We start from the raw sequence: 25,164 nt of genomic DNA, 5'->3' as shown, positions 1-25,164 counted from the left end.
CTCTCTCTGCCTCCTCAGTAGCTAAGGTTATAGGTGTGAGCCACTGGTGCCCAACCTGAGTTACGTTACTTTAAAACATAAAAACACTGGTCATTTTCTGTCTGATTTTTGGTTCACTAGAACCGTAGGCCTACCATATATTGGAAATCAAGATCCTGCTGTGAGATAATATGTGCATATTATTAAATTTCTTTTGCAGTACTGGAGTTCAAACTCTGAGTCTTGAACTTGCTGGGCAGACGCCCTACCACCTGAGCTTTAGCCGCAGCCCATGAAATCATTTTTTAGTATCAGAATTACAGTTAGACTATGATATTGGTGATAACTATACATTATAATCATTCTACTGTTAATTTTTAGGTATGGAGTTGTTTGAAGAGGCATTGCGTCGATGGGAACAAGCTCTAACCTTTCGCAATAGGCAGGCTGAAGATGAAGCCTGCAGTTCCGTTAAACTGGGTGCAGGAGATGCCATTGCTGAAGAAAGTGTAGATGTGAGTGATTTATTGAGGAGTGGTCTTTATGATATTGGAAGAGTTAAACCGTTTTTAATGCTGACTCAGTTTACTTGCTTTCTTTGGCATTTAAAAGAACTGTTTTTTTCTTTTCCCCCACCCTCACATATTCCCTATTGGTATTTTTGGTTTAGTTAGCTTCCATTCATCAAATTTCTTGACTTTTCTAGAATTGTGGAATATGATTTCCAGAAGATTTTTTAAAAGTCTCTTTTGCGCTTTGGATTTAATTGTATTCTTATGTTCGTAAAAATCACTTAAAGGTAGAACTGGGGTGGTCTTTACTGATCATTAGGTAGAGTAGTAGCTCTCAAACTTGAGTATGCATCATGATCACCTAGAGTGCTTATTAAAACACAGATTTAGGGGCTCCACATCCAGGGTTTCTAATGCAGCAGGATTGGAGTGGCTCATGAGAATTGCATTTCTGGACAGTTCCCAGTTGGTTAATGATGCTGCTGGTCGAGGTACTTTGCTTTGAGAACCCCTGATCTGTTCTAACTTCTTAATTTTACAGATAAAGAAACTGATTCCTGAGGAAAGAAGATAATTTTGTCAAAGACACGGCTAAAACCCAAGCCTCACAACTTCTTTCTACTGCCTAATAATTGTTTTAATGTCCTTCTCTTTCCTTGTTTTTATTTAAAAAGTACACATTTTCTATGTTTAGAATTTTAATAACATCTGATACTTGCTGTGTGTACTTTTTCTGTCTTCGTAGGATATCATTAGCACTGAATTCATCCATAAACTTGAAGCTCTGCTGCAAAGAGCATATCGGCTCCAAGAGGAGTTTGAAGCTACCCTTGGAGGATCTGATCCTAGTTCTCTTGCTAATGATACTGGTAATGTGGATATTTTTTGTGGTTTTTATGAAATGCATGACTTTTCTTCTTTCAGATTCTTGAAGTCATTTGCTTAAGTGTCTTGTATATTAATAAGTTACATGTTTTACAAGATAGCTAAGGGGAAGCAATTCTATGGTATTTTTTTTCTTTTGGTTTTATTTTTCAAGTGAACTTGATGTCTTTAAAGTGTAAATTAAAGTAGTTACCATAGTAGGGCTGTGACATTTTAAAAATATACTCTAGATGAAAAAATAATGTTCATCATTTATGGCATTCTTTGTTTTCTCCACTCGCTGTCCTAGCTTCAGTTAATGTCCTGCTTTCTTGGTGGCCTCTTCCTCCTCTTCCTCTTTCTTTATTTCTATTTTTTTGAGACAGTGTCTCCCTATCTAGCTCAGGCTGGCTATCCTCCTGCCTTATCTTCCCTAGTTCCCTAGTGCTAGGATTATAAGCCTGTGCCACCATGTCTGGCTTTTTTTTGGTGTTTTTGAGGCAGGATTCCATTGCATAGTCCAAGCTCGCCTGGCCTTGAAATTGTAATCTTCCTGCCTTAGCCTCCTGAATACTGAACCACCACGTCCAGCTTGATGAGTGTTTTTAATAGTTCCTCTGTTATTAATATAGGCATAATATTTTGACATATCTAGGAGAGTATGGACGAGAAAAGAAGTAGGCAACTTTTTTTTTTTTTGCAGTACTGGGGTTTGAAATCAGAGCCTGTACTTGCTAGGCAGGTGCTTCACTACTTGAGCCATACTTCCATCAAGTAGGCAATATTCTTGTCGACAAATAGAATTTGTCGACAAATACAATTTGTCGACAAGAATAATAAAGGCCTTACTTTTTTTCTATGTAAAATGGAAATGGCACAATTAGAAAGGATAAGAAAATGACAAGGAAAGTCACAGGGAACGCAAAATAGGAAAAAATGATGTAGGAAAAGGAATAGAACTGGGAGTTTAAATGTTTGACTGTAGAAATGCTTTGCACACACTGTTCTAATCTTCTGTTTTAGTCTCTGCCAGCCTTGTGAGAAGGATAATGTAAATGTGTAGTTTTTGGTTTTTTAGTCTTGTGCCATGTAGCTCAGATTTGGTTCTGTTTGGCATGCCCAAAGTTTCATTTCTTTTCTGTCACCTTCCTTTGAGGTTGGTGAGGTCCATTTGTCATCTGTTCATGTTACAAAGGTTTCTTGGAGTTGGGCACCAGTGGCTCATGCCTGTAATCCTAACTACTTGGGAGGCTAAGATTGGGAGGATCACGGTTTGAAGCCAGCCCAGGCAAATAATTCATGATGCCCCCATTTCCAAAAAAACCAGAGCAAAATTGACTAGAGGTATGGTACAGTATGGTTCAAGCAGTAGAGTACCTTTACAAGCGTGAAGCCCTTTTGCACCAAAAAAAAAAAAAAATTTCTTGGCTACTACCCCAGGGTATTTGCTTTTAAGTTCACATTGCTTCTAGACAAGAAGACCTCCAGGCCAGGAGCTTAACTTCTCAAGTCTTCAAGTTGTTTCTGAGGAAATCATTGTTAATTTAGAACTCTAAATAAGGTTTTGAGAATGGGCCCTAAAGTTAATCCAAACATTTAGCTTAGGTCTGGAATGTGTTCCTGACCCACGTGTCTTAACCTGGCTTTCACTGCCGACTAGGCTGGTTGGCTTTTACCTGCAGCTTCACTGTCTCTCTGGAGAATCCAGTTGGCCTGAAGCTGTTATATTTTGTTCCTTCTCAAGAATTGTTTGTATATTGCAAGTTTCTATTTTTGAACATTTAGATTGAGAGAACTGACTTTGTCTGGCACTTTGGTGAGGGAGTAGTAGCTTCTTTGTATCTATTACCTGCCATTAATCAAAGTTGCTTAGGAGTTAACTTTTCTCATTTTCTAAATTCAGTTCATACATTTAATTTGTATTATTGAAAGGTAACTTATAGTTAGTAGTCGTAAATCAAGAGAGCTTAAATGCCTTCAGAGGCTCAAGAGGTGAATTTAAACCAAGTATTGATGCGGCTTTAGTGAATACTTTGTTGTTTTAGAATCTCTGTCTTATTTGATGAAATTAATTTTTCTCTCAAGAATTTGATAGGCTTTCAAGTTTGGACAGTTTCTAATTTCTCTCCTCTTCTTCTGTGTTTATGATCTGATAGCTGCCAATGTTTGCTTGTTCTCATGGGCCAGCTTTCTGTTGAGCACTATGCACGTTATAGTTTCTTCTCACTATTCTTGGTGAAAATTATCTCACTTAATCTTCATAACACCTTTTATGGGATCCTCCCTGTTTTTAGTGGGGAAAGTGAAGTGCAGACATTAAGTGACATCCTCAGAGTTGCACAGCTTTTAAGTAGAAGAACCCACATTTGGACCTAGGCAGATTATGGGTCCATTCCAGCTTCAGAGTCCACTCTTAATCACCACACTGTAGGGACCACTTATAAGACAGGCATTTTTGAATAGGAGGATTGATTATGAACTCTTGTTGGGGGGGCATAGTATATCTGTAAACAAAATTCACTGTAGGAAATACAGGATTGGAGTAGGCAGCCTAAAAATCTCACACTGCCAGAATAAGGAATCTCATTTCTGGTGGTGGTATGCTTTAGTGTGGATTTTCCTTTTTATTTTTCTTTTTATTTTGCAGTGTTGGGGGCTGAACCCAGGGCGTTGTACATGCTTGGCAAGTACTCTACCACTGAGCTATATCCCCAGCCCTTGTTTATAAAGTTTTTCTTCTTCTGTACCTATGTGGGGATCTGAAGTTAACTCATTCATCTTTCCTTCTCTTTCAGGCCCTTTAGACTCTCTAGGCTGGCTACACATTTTATAGAATTTATTAAAGCATAATCAAATAATAAAAGAAGAAAGCTACTCTGTTTACTTGAGGTAGACTGTGCTGGTTGAACTTTGACAGATTACCTTTTGGCTTACATTTATATAATAACTATACACACTCTGGCCGGGCACCAGTGGCTCATGCATGTAATCCTAGCTGCTTGGGAGGCTGACATCAGGAGGATCATGGTTTGAGGCCAGCCTGGGCAAATAGTTTGAGAGACCTGAGTAAAATGAACTAGAGGTATGGCTCAAATGGTAGAGCACCTGCATTGCAAGCACAAAGACCCAAGATCAAACCCCAGTTTTGTAAAAAAATAAAAATAAAAGTACACATTGCATTCTTACTAACTGGATTCAAATCCTGGCATTACCATTTTTTAGCTGCATGATTGTATAATGTGTCCAAGCCTCTGGTTCCTCATCTGCAAAATGGGCATATAGCATACCTATTTATAAACTAATTGTGAGACTTGAGTAAAATGTTATATGCAAAGTTCTAGGACAGGGCAGTAATGTTTATTGATTTGTAGTGACTTGAAATTTGGAACTTCTCAGGGACACTCAGTATGACTTTTCTTTTGGTGGTACTGAAGTTTGAACTCAGGGTCTCATGCCAGCATACTACTGTTCACAACTCAGTAGTATCTTTTTGAAGTAGAAGGTGTTCTGTTTGTCATCCTGAGCTAGAAATTCTGAATAAAGAGTATATTGATTTTTGTAACATTGCTAATGTCAAGTTTATGGTTAACTGAATTTCTAAGTTCTTTGCTGTGTTGGATTTGTTGCTGTTAAACTACATCTTCCTTCCTTTGTTGCTGTGTAGTTGTTTTTTGGACCCCAAATTTAATGTTATATTTATTTGTTTCACTAAATTATCAGTTCTGAGTCATTCTGAATTGTTAAAGTAGTTTTAGATTTTGATTTGGTATCTAATGTATAAATTATTCCTCCCAGCTCTTTGTCACTCTCTAGTTTGGTTAATTATGTTGGTTATCAGTGCAGGCCTTGAAACCTTTAATAAAAAATGTTAAAATGGACAGACAGAACTGAGGCATGACACATCCACGTTTCTGTAGGTCACAAAGAATTAAGATGCTTTGTAAAGTTTCAGGTATGTAAGATGAATCCTGGAGACCTAATGCATGGTGACATTATTAATAATACCTTATTATATATGCAAAATTTACTAAGAGTAGGTTTTTGTTGTTTTGTTTTGTTTTGTTTTGTTTGCAGTGCTGGGATCAAATCCAGAACCTTGGGCCTGCTAGAAAGGCACCTGCTGTTGCTGAACTACATCCCCAAGCCCTAAGAATAGATCTTAAATCTTTGCCCATCCCCCACAGAGTAACTCTATAGATGTCATAGATATGTTAATTAGCTTGATTGTAGTGAACACTTCACAATGTATACGTATATTAAAACATGGCTTTTTTTTTTTCTTTTTCTCTTCTTTTTTTTGTCTGTACTGGGGTTTGAACTCAGGGCTTCATGCTTGCTAGGCAGGTACTCTACCACTTGAGCCTCTGTGCCAGCCCATTTTTGTGATAGGTTTTGCAAGACAGGGTCTCTTGAATTATTTGCCCCAGCTGGCTTTGAACTTCAATTCTCCTGATCTCTGCCTCTTGAGTAGTTAGGATTATAGTTCCATGGCTGAAAACTTGGTATTTTACACCTTAAAGATACATGGTTTTATGTGTTTAATTGTACCACAAAACTGATTTTTAAAAAGACACTTTTTATTTTATTTTTCTTTTCAAATTTTTTTTTTTTTTGGTGGTATTGGAGTTTCAACTCAGGGCCTCATGCTTATTAGACAGGCAGGCACTCTACCGCTTGAGCCACTCCACCAGCCCAAGACACTTTTTATTTAATCAGGTATAAATTCAACTTATTCTTACATCGTTTCATCTTGATCACAGAGAGATCATGGGATACTTTATTGTATATTATGCCAAAACGTAACTATATTTATCTGCCTATCTAGTAATTTAGGAAACTATAGACTCTGAAAAAGAGGTTAATATCAGTTCACATTATTTGGAAATATTGCCAATGCCAAGCTTTTTTGCAGGTAAATACTTGCCAACAAGTGTTCCTAGCTGCTTTACTCAGTTGTGATCATCTGAGTTTTAGAGGGCACATGTGTCAGATTTTATTTTCTGTAACAAAACAAAGCAAAACTTCCTTCACTAATGTGAAATTCAGAATTTGAATAGAAGCTGCACTTAATTGTACATTGGTACTAACTATAGAAGCATAGAGTAGTTTGCCAAGTTAAATTTGGATGACAATAGAGAGAGACTGTTTAAATTCTCTCAGCATGATTTTTTTAGTTTTGTTTTTTTATAATATTGGGGCTTGAACTCAGGGTGTCAAGCTTGCTAGGCAGGCACTCTACCACTTGAGCCACTCTTTCAGGTCCTCAGCATGATTCTTTTAGCATGTTTAAAATAGTTTTAACATTGTTTCTTTGTAGATAACAATGTATTTATTAAGAAGTGATGCCTACTCTTTTTTTTTTTTAAACCTTGCCAAAGGCTTTGAGTTGGTAGTACTGTGAATTATTGGGTTACTTTATGTAGATTAAGTTAATAACAAAAATTTTTAAAGAACATATGGTATGATACACTGGATTTGCTGATGGTTGTACAGTTGTATACATTTAACTAAAATTCCCTGAATTGTACACTTAAGAGGAGAGGATTTTGTGATGTGTAAATTGTACTTCAACAAAATACATATTTATACATTCTGTACAAAGATACAGAATGGTTGCTATTAAGTTATAGTTAAGTAAGTAGATCTTCATTAATTGGTAATACTTCAAAATAGCAATTTGTACTAAAATTTTAATGCAAATCCCAAGAAAAATTTGAAAGTTCATTAAGAATCACTTAGGTTCAAAGCTGGTAACCTGAAATTAAGAGCTATGTTACTGCTGTGACACTGTGGTAGTTATGCTTCAGCTGGTAACCAGAAATACCAGCTTTCTTTTGTCAATATCTGTGAAATATACTAGTGTTTACATGCATGGGAACTTATGCAAGAGGTTTGAGTGATTATTGTGCTGTTATTTTTACTTTTCTAATGTCACTTAATTTTTTATTAGTGTATGTTAATTGTACAGAATAATGGGTTTAATTATGACATTTTCATGTATACAATGTATTTCCATTATTTTTAAGCCCTCATTAACCTTCTCTTTTCCCACTCCCTTCTCCTACTGAGCCCTCCTTCTCTCCAAGTAATCTATTTTTACTTTGAATTGACTGTTTTTTTAATATTCTGAACATTGTCATCTAAATGGTCATTAAATATGATAAGTGCTGAGAGATCAGATAACTGCTAGTACTTCTCCTGTGAATTTAGCAGAGAGAACATGTTGGAAACATTGAACTAACGCTGAGAAAATCAGAAGAGGAACATTGAAGTAGGAACACTTATACTTTAAAAATGAAAAATTTCTGGCTCTAAAATTTCAACAATTCTAATGTACTCCTAAGCCAAGCTAATAGCTGAGTTAAAGTAGAAAATATTTTTGATATTTGGAAAGGAGGTGATACTGATACAAAAAATTTTACCACAAATATCTTGTTTATTTGTGTGTGTGTGTGTGTGTGTGTGTGTGTGTGTGTGTGTGTGTGTGTGGTGAGGGGATCAAGCTCCAGGCCTTGCACATAGTAGGTGAGCGCTCTACCATTGAACTACATGCAAGCTCCAAATATTTTGTGTTTTAAAAGCAGATTTATTACAATAATTGATTGTACATTTTTAAAATGCTTCAAAAATATAGTAGAGTAGTTATATGGTATTTCAACCTCTCATTTATTCTTTTGATTAGGAAATAGCTATGAATTAAGTTTTAAGGAATGAGCTTTGCCCATAAAATGTAACCACCCATATTCTGTAACTTTTTTTTTAGCCCCGTCCTGTGCTGGCATTTCCTTAACCATTCTGAATTAGAGAATCTTTATTAGATGTATTTCTAAGCTCTTGTGCACTGAAAGCTTACTCCTGGCTTAAACAATAATTATTTGTTCTATTCCTCTTATTGTAGGAGTCAGATGATCACAAACAAATGAAGAGTTGAATTAGTTCTCTAGTAATATGAAAGCATCTTCCTTAGTCATTTTTGAGTTTAGTGTTAAGTGCGGTGCTAAAATCACTAGAGGGCAGCACAGTTTACTACCCACTGGATACTTAGGACTCCTGAGTGCCATGCTGTACTGCTGGTAACACTGGGAGTTAAATTTAGGTACACATTTTCTCTGGTTCGTTTTATGTACACCTGCTGCTGTAACTCAAAGTGACAAAAAGCATGAAGGTTATGCACAGATGACTTCAAATAATAGTAATGTAAATGTGTAAATTTCCATTGCTGTATTAGTTTTTCTAGCCAATGGCATCCAGAAGTATTATGTTTATTTGTAGTTTTTGTTTTTCAAAAGATTCTTAAATTACATTTGTCACGTTATAATTTTACTATTGTAATTCTTTTTTTTTTTTTTTTTGAGACAGGATTATGCTGTGTAGCCCAGGTTGACCTCAAATTCATGATCCTCCTGTCTCAGCCTCCTACATACTGGGATTATAGGTATGTACCATCATTCCCAGCTTCTTGTTGTAATTTTGAAGGCTCAATCAACCAAACCCTCCAATATAATTTCAGTTATGGATGGTATAGGTTAGTAATTAGGAGTGTGAGCTTTGACATTGAACAAACATGGCTTCAAATCCTGGTTATGCAAAAATGTGCAGTACCACATAAATGCCATAGTGAATGTGGAACCAAACCTGTCTGTATATCTGGTAGCTCTTTGCTTTTGTTTTTCCTTACTAGTGTTCTGCCTAATGTTTGCTTCTGTGATGGTTATATTGTCCAGCGAGCACACCTGTGGTTGTTAAATAGTATAGAAAGAAGAAAAGTCCCTGGCTATTGGTAAACTAGATTTGTGTATGTCCTAAAGAGTTCTAGTTTCACCTTACACAGATTAGTATAAAAATTCAAAAGTGAAATAAAAGATTTTATCAGTTAAAAAAAAAAATTCTAGTTCTACCCCTCTTCCTTAAACAGCCTTGGCCTTTCTTAAACTGGGTTTCTTCATCTGTAAGATGTAAGACTGTATTAGATCAACTTTGTAGAATTGTGAGGATGAAGTAAGATAACATTTGTTGTATTTAACATAGACAAATAGTGATCATTTATTATCTATTATTGTAATTTTATTCTAGCAGTTTAAAGATGCCTATTCTAGGATGATTTAAAAATTGTGTGGTTATGGGTAGGTGGGTGTAATATATTCATAACTTGTTTTATAGTAATACCGTTCAGCCATATTCTCCAGAAAACATTAATTTTTTTCTGAGAATTAATTTTGTTTTTCTCAGAGTAATAGTATATATTTGCATTTACTTAAACAGGACATTTAAGCCATGTTTAAAGTCATTAATTCAGGAAAGTAAAACAATAACAAAAATGATGCTCTGGACTGGGGATGTGGCTCAAGTGGTAGAGCACCTGCCTAGCAAGTGGAAGGCCCTGAGTTCAGTTCCCACTACCACACACACACACACAAAAAGCTAAATCTACTTTTTCTGTGTTAGAAAAATAATGTCATTCAAAAGGTTTACAAAGGGCATTATTTTAGATATAGCCTGAATTTGGGCTTTCTTTGATCCCTGATCTTGCCATGCACGGGGAAATAAAAAATGATATTGGATATATTCCTTCTTATGAGAACATCCAGTTATTTAGTAAATTCTGCCACCATCATCCTGCTCTCATGCACTCTCCTTGCACCCTCATTATATCCTGGTTGGATTCAATCACCTCTTATTTGACCTTCCTCCTGCTACATCTGCACCGTGTTCCACAGTTACCTTCTGATGCAGAGCTCTGATTTTGTCACTCCCAGGTTCTCAGACCACTTTTCCAACCTATTTTTTTTATTATAGCTTCCCATATACTCCAGCCAAATTGTACAAAGTCTCTTTCAGTGTTATAATCACCTTCAACAACATAGTAAATTTCCCTTGTTCTTTCATTCTTGCTGATGCTATTTGTTTGCATAGTTCAGCAGGCTCTTAACTTTTTCTTTTTTGTCTATAGAACATAATTCTGTTTAAAGCTACTTCTTCCATGTATTTATATCTGCATTTTAAGCCAGAGGAAACCTTTCATACCTTTCTCTGTTTCTTTGTAATGGCATTTGTTGATCTTTGAAGTGTTATTCAAAGACTCACCAGTTTCTGGGCTGTAGATAAACTGAGAGCATAGGGCGAGGGTGTGGTGGTTAACGACTGTAATTTCAGCTTCTTGGGAGGCAGAGATTGGGAGGAGCGTGGTTCAAGGACAGTCCAGGCAAAAAGCATGAGACCCTATATAAAAAAATAACTAAAGCAAAAAAGGGTTTGGGTCTTTGCTCAAGTGGAAGAGCTTCTGCCAGCAAGCAGAGACCCTGAGTTCAAACCTCAGTACCACCAATAAGTAAACAAACAATACATTGAGAACACAAATGGCCTTTATTATTTATTTATTTATTTGGTGGTACTAGGGTTTGAATTCAGGGCCTCCTGCTTGCTAAGCAGATACTCTGCCACCTGAGCCATGCCCCCAGCCCTCATTTAAAATTTTTTGATATTGTTGGGAACAGTGAGTCATGCCTGTAATCTCAGCTACTTGGGTAGAGATTAGGAGGATAGCAGTTCAAGGCCAGCCTGGACAAAAATTTAATGAGACTCTATCTCAACCAAAAAAAGCTGGGCATGGTGGCCTATGTCTGTCATCCTAGCTGTGTTGGAGGATTAAATAGAAGTGTTGAGGTCCAGGCCAGCCCAGGCAAAAACTTGAGACCCTGTTCCACAAATAACAAAAGCAAAAAGGACTGGGGTATGATTCAAATGGTAGAGTGCTTGCCTGACAAGCACAAGGCCGTGAGTTCAGGCCCCAATACCACCAAAACATTTTTTTTTTTAATGTTTAAAATTATAAAATTAAACTTTTAAAACCCCTTTTTTAAAATTGTTTTATTATTCATATGTGCATACAAGGCTTGGGTCATTTCTCCCCCCTACCCCCACCCCCTCCCTTACCACCCACTCCACCCACTCCACCCCCTCCCTCTCCCCCCCATCCCCTCAATACCCGGCAGAAACTATTTTGCCCTTATCTCTAATTTTGTTGAAGAGAAAAGTATAAGCAATAATAGGAAGGAACAAGGGTTTTTGCTGGTTGAGATAAGGATAGCTATACAGGGAGTTGACTCACATTGATGTCCTGTGCATGTGTGTTACCTTCTAGGTTAATTCTTTTTGATCTAACCTTTTCTCTAGTTCCTGGTCCCCTATTCCTATTGGCCTCAGTTGCTTTTAAGGTATCTGCTTTAGTTTCTCTGCGTTAAGGGCAACAAATGCTAGCTAATTTTTTAGGTGTCTTACCTATCCTCACCCCTCCCTTGTATGCTCTCGCTTTTATCATGTGCTCAAAGTCCAATCCCCTTGTGTAAAAACCCTTTTCGTAATAACTGGGTTGAACAATGTGGTAAGGCTTCTTAAGACATCCTCCCTTCGCTTCAAAAAAAATTCTCTGGAAAGCTGGATGTGGTGGTGCATTACTGTAGTTCTAGCACTATAGTAGCAGAAGCAAGAGGATTATGAATTTGAGACCAGCCTGGGCTATAGGAAGATCCTGTCTCAAAAAAAAGAAAAAAAATCTCTGGAGAAGAGCTGGGAATGCAGAGCAAATTCCTGGCACATTTACCCAGCCAGCTGGGAGGGCTTCCCTGCCTGTCTTAAAACCCTTGGCAGCACTCCCTCTAGTTCAGGAGGGTGAGATCCAGCACAAAAGTGATGGGTTTGTTGATCCACACATTTTTCTAGAAGGTCTGAGAGGGGGAGAGTACTGGTGCACACTCAAAGCCACGTAGTAGACGGTAACTTTACCTCACTTTCATCCATTTGCTTAATGGCACTCAGGTTCTCAGCTTCAGCTCTTCACATAGGGAGGAGCAAATGAAGAGGTGAAGGGAGCTACTTAAAATATAAACAAGTAGAGCTTTTCGGAGGACAGATGGAATTCCCCTATGAAATTATGTAGGTAGGGTTTAATGTTTTCCTTAATGGGCATTGGTTACTTTTGGTGATACATTGTAATTATTTCTATACATATCTAATCTCTTATACCAGATCTTAAACTCCTTGCATGCAGAAGCCATCTTAATTTTTTGGTTCTTAATTTGTTTTAGAATTGTTTGTGAGTTTATGCCATGGTTCAGCCTTAGTGGATATCCCAAGTTTCTCTAGAGTATACCAAATTTAATTCCCATCAGCAGTATGTGAGAATTCCCTTTCATATCTTCATTTTGTTTAAAGTCTGTCTGGTTGCACCAAGATGTTTGTGTATTTATTGAGACGACTGTGTAGTCTAGGCTGACATCAAATGATCCTCCTGCCTCTGCTTCCCAAGTGCTGTAATAGGTGCTTACTGCCATGCCTTGTTAAAAATTTGAATTTTGATGTTTAAACATCAAAATTATCAGTTTTTTCTCTATGGTTGGGACTTTTTGAGTATTGTTTAGAAGGCATAAGATAATATTTAAGTATTTTCCTTGGAAAGTTTTTGTTTTCATATTTTTGTCTGATCTTATAGAAGTTGATGTTTTAAAAATGTATATTATTGTTTTTCTTTTAATATCTGGATAGCTAGTTGCCTCAGCACCACTCATTGGATAATATATCTTTTTCTCCTTGATTTGAAATGCCTCCTCTGTTATATGTCAAATCTCCTTTATATGTGTGTCTTTTCTGGGCTGTTTTATTCTGTTGGTCCATTTATCCATTCCTGCATTGGTTTCTCAGTGTCTTAATTATTGTACTTTATATAGTTTTATATTAAATCTTGATACCTTCCAGAGTGAGTCCATTCACTATGTTCTTTTTTTAAAGACTTGCTTTGATTATTCTTAGCCCTTTGCTTTTCCATGTGACATTTAGGACAGCTTGTCAAGTTTCATGAAACACTCTCTTGGGATTTAATTATTACATTGTATTTATTGATCAACTGTAGGAGAATTTTTATTTTCATCATATTTATCTTTCTAGCTAGGAACATGATACGGTTCTTGAATTAGGTCTTCATTTATGTCTTTCATAATGCTTTATAATTTTCCCCTTAAAGGTCTTATACAGCTTTTTCCGTAGGTCCCTTATAGTTTCATTGTCATTTTAAATGGAGTTCTTTAAAGTCTTCAATTTTTGATTTTTTATTGGTGGTACCTTAGTGTTGATTTTTGTATTTGAATATTAACACACTGATGAACCCATTTGTTCTACTTCTAGTAATTTGTCATGGGTTCTTTTGGAATTTCTGTGAGCATTATCTGTGAGTGATAGCATGTTTATTTTTGTTTCTTTCTAACCCTTATGCTTTCTTTCCTCTCCCACCCCAATCTTACTATTCTATGTAGATCCTTACACTGTTTTTGTCACTGAAGAGAGCTATGTAAAAAGGAGGACCATAAATTAGCTGGCCTACTGCATAGAATCAAAAACTGTATCCTTGTGACTATAGCCTTCCTGTAAGGAAAAGGAATGTTCATCAGAGGGAGTCACATGAATTTTTTTAAGGCAAATATAGCTTCAAAATCAATTTGCAAGTGTTTATTTAATTGTTACAGTAATACACATTTTAAAAAGTCAACTACTAGAAGATCAAAGAAGTGAATATGTAAGCAACAAGGCTAAGGTCCTTATCTTCAGGTTGCTTGGCCAGTTAGGACTTGGTTTTATGAAGCAATTAGAAAGCAATATAGATTAGCATGTTCTTCAATGTTGAGCTGTTTCATAGGACTCAGGGCCTAAAGTTCCCACCACAAATCAGAATATCCCTTCACTATTCTTTTCTATCTGTTTCCCATTCCCATAACTGAAAGTTGCCTATTTAACAGCATAAGATAAGAACTTGAAAGTAAACAGATCTAGATTTGGATATGTGGAAAGTAGAAGAGCCTTTAACTTTTCCTCTCCACCTCTTTTCTTTCCCATCCTCACAACTGAAAGCTGCCTGTTTAAGAGCCTGAGATAAGAATGTGAAAGTAAACAGGTCTGGTTTTGGAGGCATGAGTTAATTCTTTGGTTATCTGCTGCTGTTTCTGAAGATGTGTAAAATTCATTTGGAGAACCAAATATCATGAATATCAAATAAAAAGCCATGTACAGTAGTGTTTTCTGCACAATTATATTATTTTTCCTTAACAAATAAATTTTGTAAGTTTTGAAAAGTGAGCAGAGCATGGGAATACATGCCTGTCATCCAAGTACTCAGGAGGCACAGGGAGGAAGATCTGAGTTTGAAGCCAGCCTGTGCAACATAGTGATACCCTGTGTCAAACTAAAAAAACAAGAATAGGGGATGGAACAGGGGTAGAGAACTCACCTAGCATGCACCCTGGGTTTGGTCCCCAGCACCACCAAAAAATAAAGTGAGTATAAATGTGTAGCAGATTCACAAATGTGTATTATTTTGATTCAAGGTTCACATCTAGGACTGGGGCATGACTTAAGTGGTAGAGTACTTGCCTATCAAGTGCAAGGCCTTGAGTTCAAACCCCAATACCACACACACACACACAAAACCCAAACACATACACATACACATAAAAATACATAGTTTTATATATGTGAAATACAATGAAAGTATCTATGTGTATCTTACAGTAAACAGGACTATGTTTTCTGAATTATTTTGGTAGAAATTAGACTTTAGATTGGTAGAATATGGGACTAAAACCTTTACCAAGGAATGATTTTTTATTTTTAAAAAGAGACTTCTGTTATTGTATGTGTATAGAGTATGTGTTATATTTATGTTATGCAGGGTATGTGTCCTTACCAAAAAATTAACAGGATAATTAGGAATTGAGATTTCTTTTCCTTTTTTCTTCTTTTTTTTTTTTGGAATGCTGGGATCAAACGCAGAACCTCATACATGCTGGCAAGTGCTGTACCACCGAGCTATACCCCAGCCTCAAGATTGTCTTTACTCTCTTTAATTAGAGGTCCTATTTGGGTAGGACCAAATCACTGAATTTAGTAACAGTTTAAAAATAAACTGATTAGCAATAGGTGGAGCTTGCTCACCATTTCTTGGGTACCTTATTTTAGTCGATAATGATTTACATGAATAAAGTTCAGGCTTATTAATCTATACTTTAATTTCTTTCCAAGATTAATTTTTTGTATTTATATTTTCTTATAAAAAGTGGTACGTATTTGCAATAGCAGTTTTAGCAGATAGTTCTGAAGCTGTAAGTATGATAAATGTTGGGTTTTTTTGGCTGAAGCAAAGGTCTTTGAGATTCTTTTATACTGATGTGTAGGAACAAACTTAGACCTTAAAAACAAAGCAGGAATTTTTATAGCTTAAAAGCATTGCTATAAAATATGCATATTTGAGATATTAGGCCTCCTCATAATCTATTTTTTGAGTAGAGTGAACTCATAGAGTCTTAAATATGAAATAGCACACACTTAATTCCTTAGTGTATATCAGAAATGGTATAAAGGCATTGGAGGGATAAAAATGGAGATGTCTGGACTGAAGTATGGCTGAAATGGTAGAGCTCCTGCCTAGTAAGCACAAGGCCGTGAGTTCAAACCAAAGTAGTACAAACGCGTGCACACACACACACACACACACACACACACACACACAAGCATTCCTAAGCAGAGGGAACAACATGGATCAAGACACAGAAAGGAGTGTATCTAGGCAATTACACACAAAATATATAGTAGAGTGGTAAGAGGTAAATCATGAAGTTCCGTACTTTCTCACCCTTAAGGCAAAAGAGAACCCTTGGAGATTATATAGAAATCATGATCAAATTTATATGCTTGAAGGAGAAGCTAGAATGGTGGTCAGTACAGTTTAAATATTTTATCTGTCTTTCTTGTGCCTCCTGTTTATATAAGATTTTTTGAGTCAATGAGACATCTCTGGCCTAGTACTGACTGCATAAATTCTCTGGCAAAGAATAGGAAAGGCTGTAAAGTGGGACCTGCTGACCACCCGAGAGATGTTATTCTTTTTTTGGTAAGCAGACAGATAGAACATTTAGAAATATTAAATGAGCTAGGCTGCAAGAGGAAGCACCTCACCCTGTCATCTTGCATCAAATGTCAGCCCAGAGTTGATGCTAGTCCTCCCCTTTCCTGCAGAATCATGGTGGTAGGAGGATAAACTCCCTGAGGATTTATTTTTAGGGAGTGATATGAATTGCATACTTAAGTTGTATACTCAGCTCTCTATGCAGAGGGCAAATTGCACAACATGAGAAAGTGGCTTAGTAATTTCCTCTCAAATGTAAGACTCATAATCTTAATTTCAAAGGCCATAATTATGCCACAAAATAGAGCCTAACTGCTATGTTTTTCTGCAGGTCAAAATAGGTTCAGAGAATACAGCAATACAATGAAAATTGTTGGGATCCCAGAAACAAGGGCAATTCCCAGTGCTTGCCTTTTCCTCTTAATTCAAGTTAAATCTTCACAGCTTGGATTTCCATGATCTAGACTTCAGTAGGCCAAACAGGCCTTTGTTGATTTGGAAAAAGGCCTGCATAAGACACCTTTGGTGCTAAGAAAAAGATTCACCTTTCTCCAGGAAGACAAAGACTCAGTATTTGGACTGGATTTCTGTTCCCACTTGTCCCTTTGACCTGGGACCCTGCTATAGTGTATAGAATGACCAATGTTACCAAGTTTTTCTATTAAAGTTTTATAACTGGAAACCTAATCATGATTACTTCTTGTTCCAGTCATTTCTTTGCTGTTACTCATCTAAAATATGAGTGGCCCCTTTTTCCTCCTGTTCCTGGCAGCTGTATTTCCCAGTTAGGAATCACAGTTGTTATGTTGGCCAATTATGGTATATGAAAGTTTTGATAAATAAGGAAAGTCAGAGACAACAGTTGTAGAAACCTCCTTTTGGGGAGTCATAGTAGTGAGTGTTTTTGTACATGTATTATCTTCTCACATAGGTGAAGCTGTCTAAGTCAAAACACATCAAGGGCTGAGCAGTCCTCTTTTGGTTCAGTGTATCTCAGTGCCACTGCAATATGAAAGCACATGGAGGGGAAAATGAGGAAATAATTCATAACTTAAGTTCTGTCACTTTCTGAAGTAGTTGTTTTTGATTTTTGTACTCAACTTTGTTCTTTCTTTCAAACTATACTCTGGCATTTAAAAACAAATTAGAAAACAGCTATTTACAGTGTGGATGAGCAAATTGTTACACAAAATACCCAGAGCAGCAGTTTTCTAGACTCCCGGTTATTTGAAAAAATTACAGTAGACTTTTTAAAATACTTGCTGGCAGCAGAAGCTTGTTCATTTTTAATAAAACCACAGAAAAGCCAAAGTTCTAAATCTTACTTAACCTGGTAAAAGTCAGGTAGAGAATAGCCATCAGCATAGAAGTCAGAATGACATTGAGACATTTGTCAGGCTTCGTCTTCGTGCTTGTGTTATAAAGTTGACAGTGGACAGCTTGGGTTTTAAAAGAAGAGTGGCATCTTTGGAATCTCAACTAGAGCCTGCTGAGGTTAAAATAGACTCAATGCCTTCTCAGTGCAGAAAATAGAATGTGCCTAGAGACAGCAAGAGTGAGGCACAGAAAACCTACTTGGATTGGTCTGAGGAAATAGATCCAGGCCTCAAGTTCCAAGTTCCAAGGCCTGAAGTGTTTTCTCTTTCTTCTTCTTTGTTAAAACAAACAAACAAACAAACAAAAACTAAAAAAGCTTTTAAAACAAATCCTTCTTTGGAAAAAATCTTAAGTAATATTTGAATTATGAGGTTGTGAAAGAAAGAAGGCTTGAATCCAGTCAGATTTTTGGCCTAAAATGTGACAATTTAGTTAAAAGTAAACATTACAGTTTCAGTGTTTTTCCAAAGAACACTGTTTGTGTCTCTGCATGTTTTAAAAGTTTAGGGTGATTGAGACAGGTTAAGAAAAAACTTTTTTTTTTAGATTTACTTATTTTAAAAGATTACCAACAAAGGCACTTTACTTCACACACTGTGTGTTAATTGTGGTAATTTACAGTGCAGTTTTGTTTTTTGTTTCCTTGTACCAGACAACTAACCTGGGGCCTTGCACATGCCAGACAAGTGCTCTGTCACTAAGGTATATCCCCAGGGTCTTGCTAAGTTGCCCAGGCTGGCCTCAAACTTGCAAAGCTCCTGTCTCAGCCTCCCAAATGCTGGGATTACAGGTGTGTGCCATCATACTTATCTTAGTTCTTAAATAGTAAACATCCATTAGTTTCCATGTTTTCTTCTTCTCAAAGATATTTCTGTTTGTTCATCTAGACATTCCCATTTAAAGTGGGTGTACTGGTACATGCTTGTGGTCCTAGCTACTTGGGAGGCTAAAGCAGATAGATTGATAAACAAATATTTCCATTTAAATTCTAAACCAGGCACTAAATAGCAAAGGAAAGTAAATGAGCTAGGAGAAAAAAAGGTTGTGAGTGGTATTGGCTTGGCATGATAATTACTGTATGGCTGCTGCTATTACTACTACCACTACTGCTACCACTACCGCTTCACCTGCCCCCATCACTGCCACCACCACTACCACCACTGCTTACACCATCACTACCACCACTGCTTACACCATCACTACCACCACCACCACTACCACTTTTACTACCCCCATCACTGCCACCACCACTGCTACCACCAGCACTGCTATTACAATAACCATTACCACCAACAACCACCACTACTACCTCTACAACTGTTGATGTTTCCCCATAAAGTGCAGATAAATTATTTTCAGTTAGCTATTATACCTAATAGACTTAAAAGTCTTGACTTTTTGAGCCTAGCATCATTACAGATTCTTCCTCTATCAGGCAATAAAATTCATGTCTAATAACAGTTTATAACACCATTGCCAGCACTGAAATATGGAAAGCATTCTTTGTCTTGCCCCTATGTCTCCCTCTTCCCCTTCTTGAGGCGCCTTTCTGCTCTCAGCCTTTTGGGGCCAAGATATATAATCAACATTCTTTTCTTTCCTATTTATATCCTTAGTGGAAAGTGCAGAAAACAAAAAAGTACAGTGATTTATCTCACGGTCTTATATAACTATCACATAGATCAAAACATGAAACATCCCACCAACTCCCCAGGTGCCCTTTTACCCCTTCCCAATCCTGCTTTCCCACAGAACTAACCACTGCCCTGATGCTCATAACCTAGCTTTTCTTCATAGTTCTACTGATGAAGTTTGTAGCCTTCACCACTGTAGTTTAGTTCTGGCTGTTTCTAAGCTTTGCATGAAAGAAGTCATGCATCTCATCCTTCACTTAGCATATTGTAATATTCATCCATGTTCGTGTGTGTAGCAGCAATTCATTCTTATTGTTGCATAGTATTTCATTGTATACTAACTTGTATATCATTCTATGGCAGATGGACAGCTTTTTCCCAGTTGGAGCTAAACAGTTGTCAGAAACATTCTTATGTATACAAGCATTCATTTCTATGAAACAAACAAGAGTAGAATTGCTAGGGCATAGAGAACACAATCTTAAGCTTCTGTGGATAATACCAGCCTTTCTAAAATAGTTCTACCTGTGGTAGATGGTTTCACCAGTGGTATGTTAGAGTTTCCACTGCAGTACACCTCTGGAAAAAAAATTGCCATCTTTTCCCAATTATTGCCATTCTGGTTGGTATATAAATACCTCATTATGGTTTTAGCATTTTTTCCTACTAAGACAAATTTAATAAGCAGTTTGTAAAACTATTGACTAAGATGAAAGCTTTAGTTTTCAAATTTTCATGCTGACCCTGTCTTTCAGTATCACAACCAAAAGTTGATACTTTTTAAGTGGGGTGTGATAGTACATGCCTATAATCTCAGGGCTTGGGAGACTGAGGCAGGAGGATCACAAGTTCAAGGCCAACCTGGACTACATAGTTAGAACTTGTCTCAGAACAAAACAAAAGAAACAAATAAAAAAGACTTGGTATGTTTTGGAAAGAGTTTTTTGTTGTTGCTGTTGTTTGGAGTTTTTTGGGGGTTGGGACAGTACTGGAGTTTGAATTTGACTTCGTACTTGCTAGGCAGGCACTCTTACCACAGAGCCACACCACTGGCCCTTAGAAAGAGTATTTAAAATTTTAATTGGATACATGAAAGCAGTTAGTTTGGGATAGTACCAAAGATTCTTACTTTTTTACTTTTCATTGGCTCATCTGAAAAACAGATGGGTTACTTCTCTTCATAATTATTGTTATGATTCGTAACAATTACTGAAATAAGAGGTATGCTCTGTGATTTATGGAGATGGATTTAATGAGTAAATCTAGTTCTTCTGGAATTGAACCATTTTTGTTAGGTTTTTTTTTTTCCCCCCCTCAAAGTACAGTGGTAACTGATTGGAATGACATTGAATGGCTGGTACTGTTGATGGAAGTAAAACAGACTTTTAGCAGCTCCTGGGTATTGTCTGAAAGGTAAAGTGGCAGAAGATAAACGTTTGTGTCCCACTCTGAAAATAGCAAAAAAGCATATGGAACCAAGAGATAAATGGTTGTAAATTTAATCCTGCTTTGAAGATGCTGTGACACAATGAAGATTGTACTGTGATTTCTTTTTTTCACAGGTAGTAGGAAGAATGGAAAATAATAAAACTTCTAAAAGTTTTACATACTGGTTAAATTTCATAAATAATCTCAAAGTATGTATATTCTTTCATTTTGTTTTTTGAGACAGAATCTTGCTGTGGAATACAGGCCAGCTTGGAGCTCACAGTTCTGCCTTTTGCCTTCTTAGTGCTGGGATTATAGGCATTTACCACTGTGCCTGGTGTGTGTATAATTTTAAAAACTTTTATATGCACAGAAAAGATAATTACTGGATGTTTTCCCATAATTGAGTGTCCAAAGATACCAATTTTATAAGTAGCTATAAGTGTGAAGCAGTTATGTTGCTTTATTCTCTAGTTTGATGGAAAATGGTAAATTTCTATAATATTTTTGAAATAGAATAATTTCACCTCAGATTTTGTCCCACTAAGAATCATTTGGTAGAAGATCTATTTATTTATTTATTTATTTATCATTCATTCATTCATTTTTGAGTTGAGGCTTGGCTGTGTCATAAAGCTGGCCTCAAGAGGTCCTCTTTTCTCCTGAGTAGCTGGAACTATAGGCATGTACCCTCATGCCTGGCTTTGTAGAATGATTTTAAGCTAAAAATTAGATACTTCCAAAGGATTGATATAAAGTTTACCTGAAAACAATTATAATTTAAATTTAGAAGTAAATGTGGAGTCTGGTCCTTCCAAAAATAAAGTAGGAAAAAATATGCAATGTGGGTGGTTGTTTTGATGCTTAATAGGAGTGAATTTGTGTAAGTTGAGGCTTATCCTCTCTTGCTTGGCTTAGAATTTGGAATATAATTGTTTGCACAACTTGTTTTGAATAAAAAAAAAAAAAAACTTCCCTGTGAGTCACAAATGATGTTTTCTGGTACTTAGGTTTTTTTCATTATTTTTCAGGGGACTTAGGTTTGAACTCAGGGCTTTGTGCTTGCAAAGCAGGTGTTCTACCACTTAGCCACACCTCCAGTCTGTTTTGTAGTGGTTGTTCTGGACATGAGTTCTTAGGAACTATTTGCCCAGGCTCCTGATTTTGGCCTCCTAAGAAGCTAGGATTAAAGGCATGAACCAACTGTGTCTGGTGTACTTTAGGGGTTTTAAAGAGAACTTGAAAGATTTCTGGTAAAGGTAGTGAATGGAATAGAAATTTAGATAAATGAAAGTCAAGGAAATTTCTGGTTTCTTTTAAGAGATAAAGTGCTCAACAAATTTAACACATTGAGAATCAAAATAGGAAAAAGCTGTATATATTTTATCCTTTGCTTTTTATACCTGTGATAATTTTGATGTATATCATCTGTTTTTACAGTATAATCACATGGGTAAGTAGAATGTTTATTTGAAAACTTAAGGGTCATTGACTAGATTCCTGATGTGAAGCTCTTCACATCCATATTCAGAATGCTGTATACTGCAAATAGCCTGTCTTGGTATGGCCAGATAAATAATTTCCAAACTGTTTAAGCTTTTATTCAGCCCTTTAAATCATTGAGGCAGTTATATTTGGCCCTTAAATAAGTAAGCAGAATGAATGTCAGGGACCTAGTTCTGATCTTTGTTGGCTGTTCAGGTTTGTTTTTTTTTTTTTTGGCAATATTAAGTTTTGAACTCAGGGTCTCACACTTGCTAGGCAAGGGCTCTACCACCTGAACCAGTGCTCCCAGTCCTTTTTTTGTGTTGCATATTTTTGAGATAGGGTCTCTTACACTGTTTGCTAGGGCTGGCTTCAAACCTCAGTCCTCCTATCTCCTCCTATCTCTGCCTCCCAAGAAGATAGGATTACAGGAGTGAGGCACCTGTGCCTGACTGCTGTTCTGCTTTTTAAAGTAACTTTTTCTTTTCTTTCTTTTTATCTATCTATCTACGTATTTGTTTTTGTGGCAGTATTGTGGTTTAACTCAGGGCCTCATACTTGCTAGGCAGGTGCTCTACCACTTGATCCATGCTTCCAGCTCTTAAAGTAGGTTTTTAAAATCGAACTTCTGGAATTGTTTTAATTGATCAGCTTACTACAAGTGACTGACCAGATATTTTTATGTTAAGAATTTAGTTGATTTGAATGAACCTTACAGTTCTACTATTTTGGACAAGACCTCTTGCAAAAAAATCATTTGGATTTAAACTAGTTTTGATATATTCTGATTTTACCATGAATCAAAATAATGTAGATAATCAAGATGTGCTCAAAAGCCCCTTTACTCTAAAATTATGCTTAATCTCTTTCTAAATTAAAAACTGAAGTGTGCTTTATAGCATTTTCTCCTGTGTTTGGCAGTGCTTCGGAGTCAGTTAAACAGTGGATAGACTTTGAGTGTCTTGTCCCAGGTTATACCCCATTGCTTTGTTACTGTTTGCCTTTTAGATCCTAACTGTCTAACTAAAGACTGGGGAAGAATCAAGCTATAGAAAGTGAAATATGGCAGAGACAAAGAATACTGATTTCTGAACTTTTCACCTTTTTCACTTTTAAGATAAAAATACAGATACCACAGTGAAGGGGACCATGGATGACTTTGGCCTGCGAGACACCTTGAGCACTGCCTCAACTGATTCTTTTGCTTCAGCAGCAGAGGTAAGACATGTATGTTTGCAGTGAGGATCTCTTTTTCAGTAAGAGAGTATAGTTTTGTCATTGTGCTATAAATCAGGTCCGTTGCTTTTTTTTTTTTTTTTTTTTTTTTTAATTTGAGTCAGGTTCTTGCTGTGTAGCCTGGGCTGGCCTGGAACTTGTGATTCTTCTGCTTTAGTCCCCCAAGTGCTAGGATTACAAGTGTATTCTGCTACTGGCTAGTTGCTGTTTATTTTTATGGTAAATACCAAGATCCGGCGATGAATACAGCATGAATATAAGCCTCCCACAGGAGTCTTGTAAGGAGGTGGACATGTACACGTATGCTCAGTGGGTACTTAGATAGTGAACTATGAATGAAGCACATGAAGTCCTTTCTTAAAGGAAAGCAATTTCCAGTTTATGTTCAAAGGGAAAATGTTCAGATTCACAAATCATACTTCTGTTCTAACATATATATAAAAATATTTACTATGGCATTTTAATAATAATGAAAAACTGAAAACAGTTAAATGCCAAATTGTGGACATCTGTAATTTGAAATACATAACCATAAACATCTTTCTAATAATTTATAGTGGCATGGGAACATATATTAAGTAAAGTATAATTCATAAAGTTTTATATAGAATGTATGACTTTAATTTTTAAAGTGATACATTATGCAGGCATAGAGGCAGAAGAAAAAAGCTAGATATAAAAACACTAATGTGTAAACAGTGGTGATCACTAAATTTTATTTTATTTTTCTGCAGTACTGAAGTTTGAACTCAGGGCCTCATGCTTGCTAGGCAGGAACTCTAGTGACCATTAAATTTTAAATCAATGGGTAATTTGTTTTCTAATGAGATTTAAATATTGTACCAAAAGATACTGCTTAGAAAGAAGTCATCTTTTCTTTTTCTTTTTTTTTCTACTTTTAATTCGTTAAAAATTGGGGGGGCAGAGTGGCTTAGGTGGCAGAGCACCTGCTAGCAAGTGCAAGACCCTGAGTTCAAACCCCAGTCCCATCAAAAAAACAAAAAACAAGCTTAAAATCACATTTGTCCAATTTTATCCTAGAATATTTACATTTTGTGGTAGATTTGGGATATTAGATGTTGACTTGTTCATATAAGTAGTGTTACATACCTTTAACTGATGCGTGAATTCATTCTATAGTACAGAAAACTGTAGGTATGGCATAGCTTTGCATCCTGAACCTTGATTCTCCCTTTTAAAAATTATTTATTTGTTTATTATTTCCCTTATTATTATAAATTTTTTATTGGTATGTTCATTATTCAAAGGGGGATTCATATGACAATTCCAGTTAGGCTTATATTGTACATTTGTTAGATCACCCCCCAACATCTCTCCCCCTCAGTCTTCTCCATCCCCCTTAAAGCAGTTGCAAGAGATTTCTTTGTCCTATTTCATATAAATATATGAAGTCCATCAACCATATACCCTTACCTATTTCTCCCTTTTTCTAATGGTAAAGTTTATCAGGAAAAAAATACATTTTCAATAGACTGAAAGCTATTTGTCTCTAGAGTGAAGATGAAAACAACCCATTTCTCCCTTTTTTAAAGCAGTACTGTCTATATAATCTCTTTCATCCTCTCAAGATTTGTATTAGCTTCTTTTTTTTTTTTTTTTCTTTTGAGACAGGGTTTCACTATGTAGCTCAGACTAGGTTCAAACTCACAATTCTTCTGAGTGCTGGAATTGCGGGCATATA

At 36.4% G+C, this 25,164-nt stretch overlaps 1 protein-coding gene and 1 long non-coding RNA gene across 10 annotated transcripts in view; both read left to right on the top strand.

Moving 5' to 3' along the window:
* The window catches only part of Miga1 (mitoguardin 1), a 70,193-nt gene that overhangs the window by 18,420 nt on the left and 26,609 nt on the right, over nt 1–25,164 (top strand). For all 9 annotated transcript variants that reach the window (XM_074079705.1, XM_074079703.1, XM_074079702.1 and 6 more), the window contains exons 6-8: nt 361–494; nt 1,237–1,360; nt 23,344–23,444. In XM_074079705.1, coding sequence (XP_073935806.1) covers nt 361–494; nt 1,237–1,360; nt 23,344–23,444 — 359 coding nt within the window. The remainder of the gene's footprint in view (nt 1–360; nt 495–1,236; nt 1,361–23,343; nt 23,445–25,164) is intronic.
* Nucleotides 11,454–15,907, top strand: LOC141424908 (uncharacterized). Its single transcript, XR_012449854.1, has 2 exons — nt 11,454–13,746; nt 14,465–15,907. It is a non-coding gene; the product is annotated as an uncharacterized lncRNA (long non-coding RNA).

This window comes from Castor canadensis, chromosome 7, assembly GCF_047511655.1.
Source record: "Castor canadensis chromosome 7, mCasCan1.hap1v2, whole genome shotgun sequence".
NCBI classification, from domain to species: Eukaryota; Metazoa; Chordata; class Mammalia; order Rodentia; family Castoridae; genus Castor; species Castor canadensis.
Note: the sequence above shows the minus strand (reverse complement) of the source record. Positions and strands in the feature narration are given on the sequence as shown.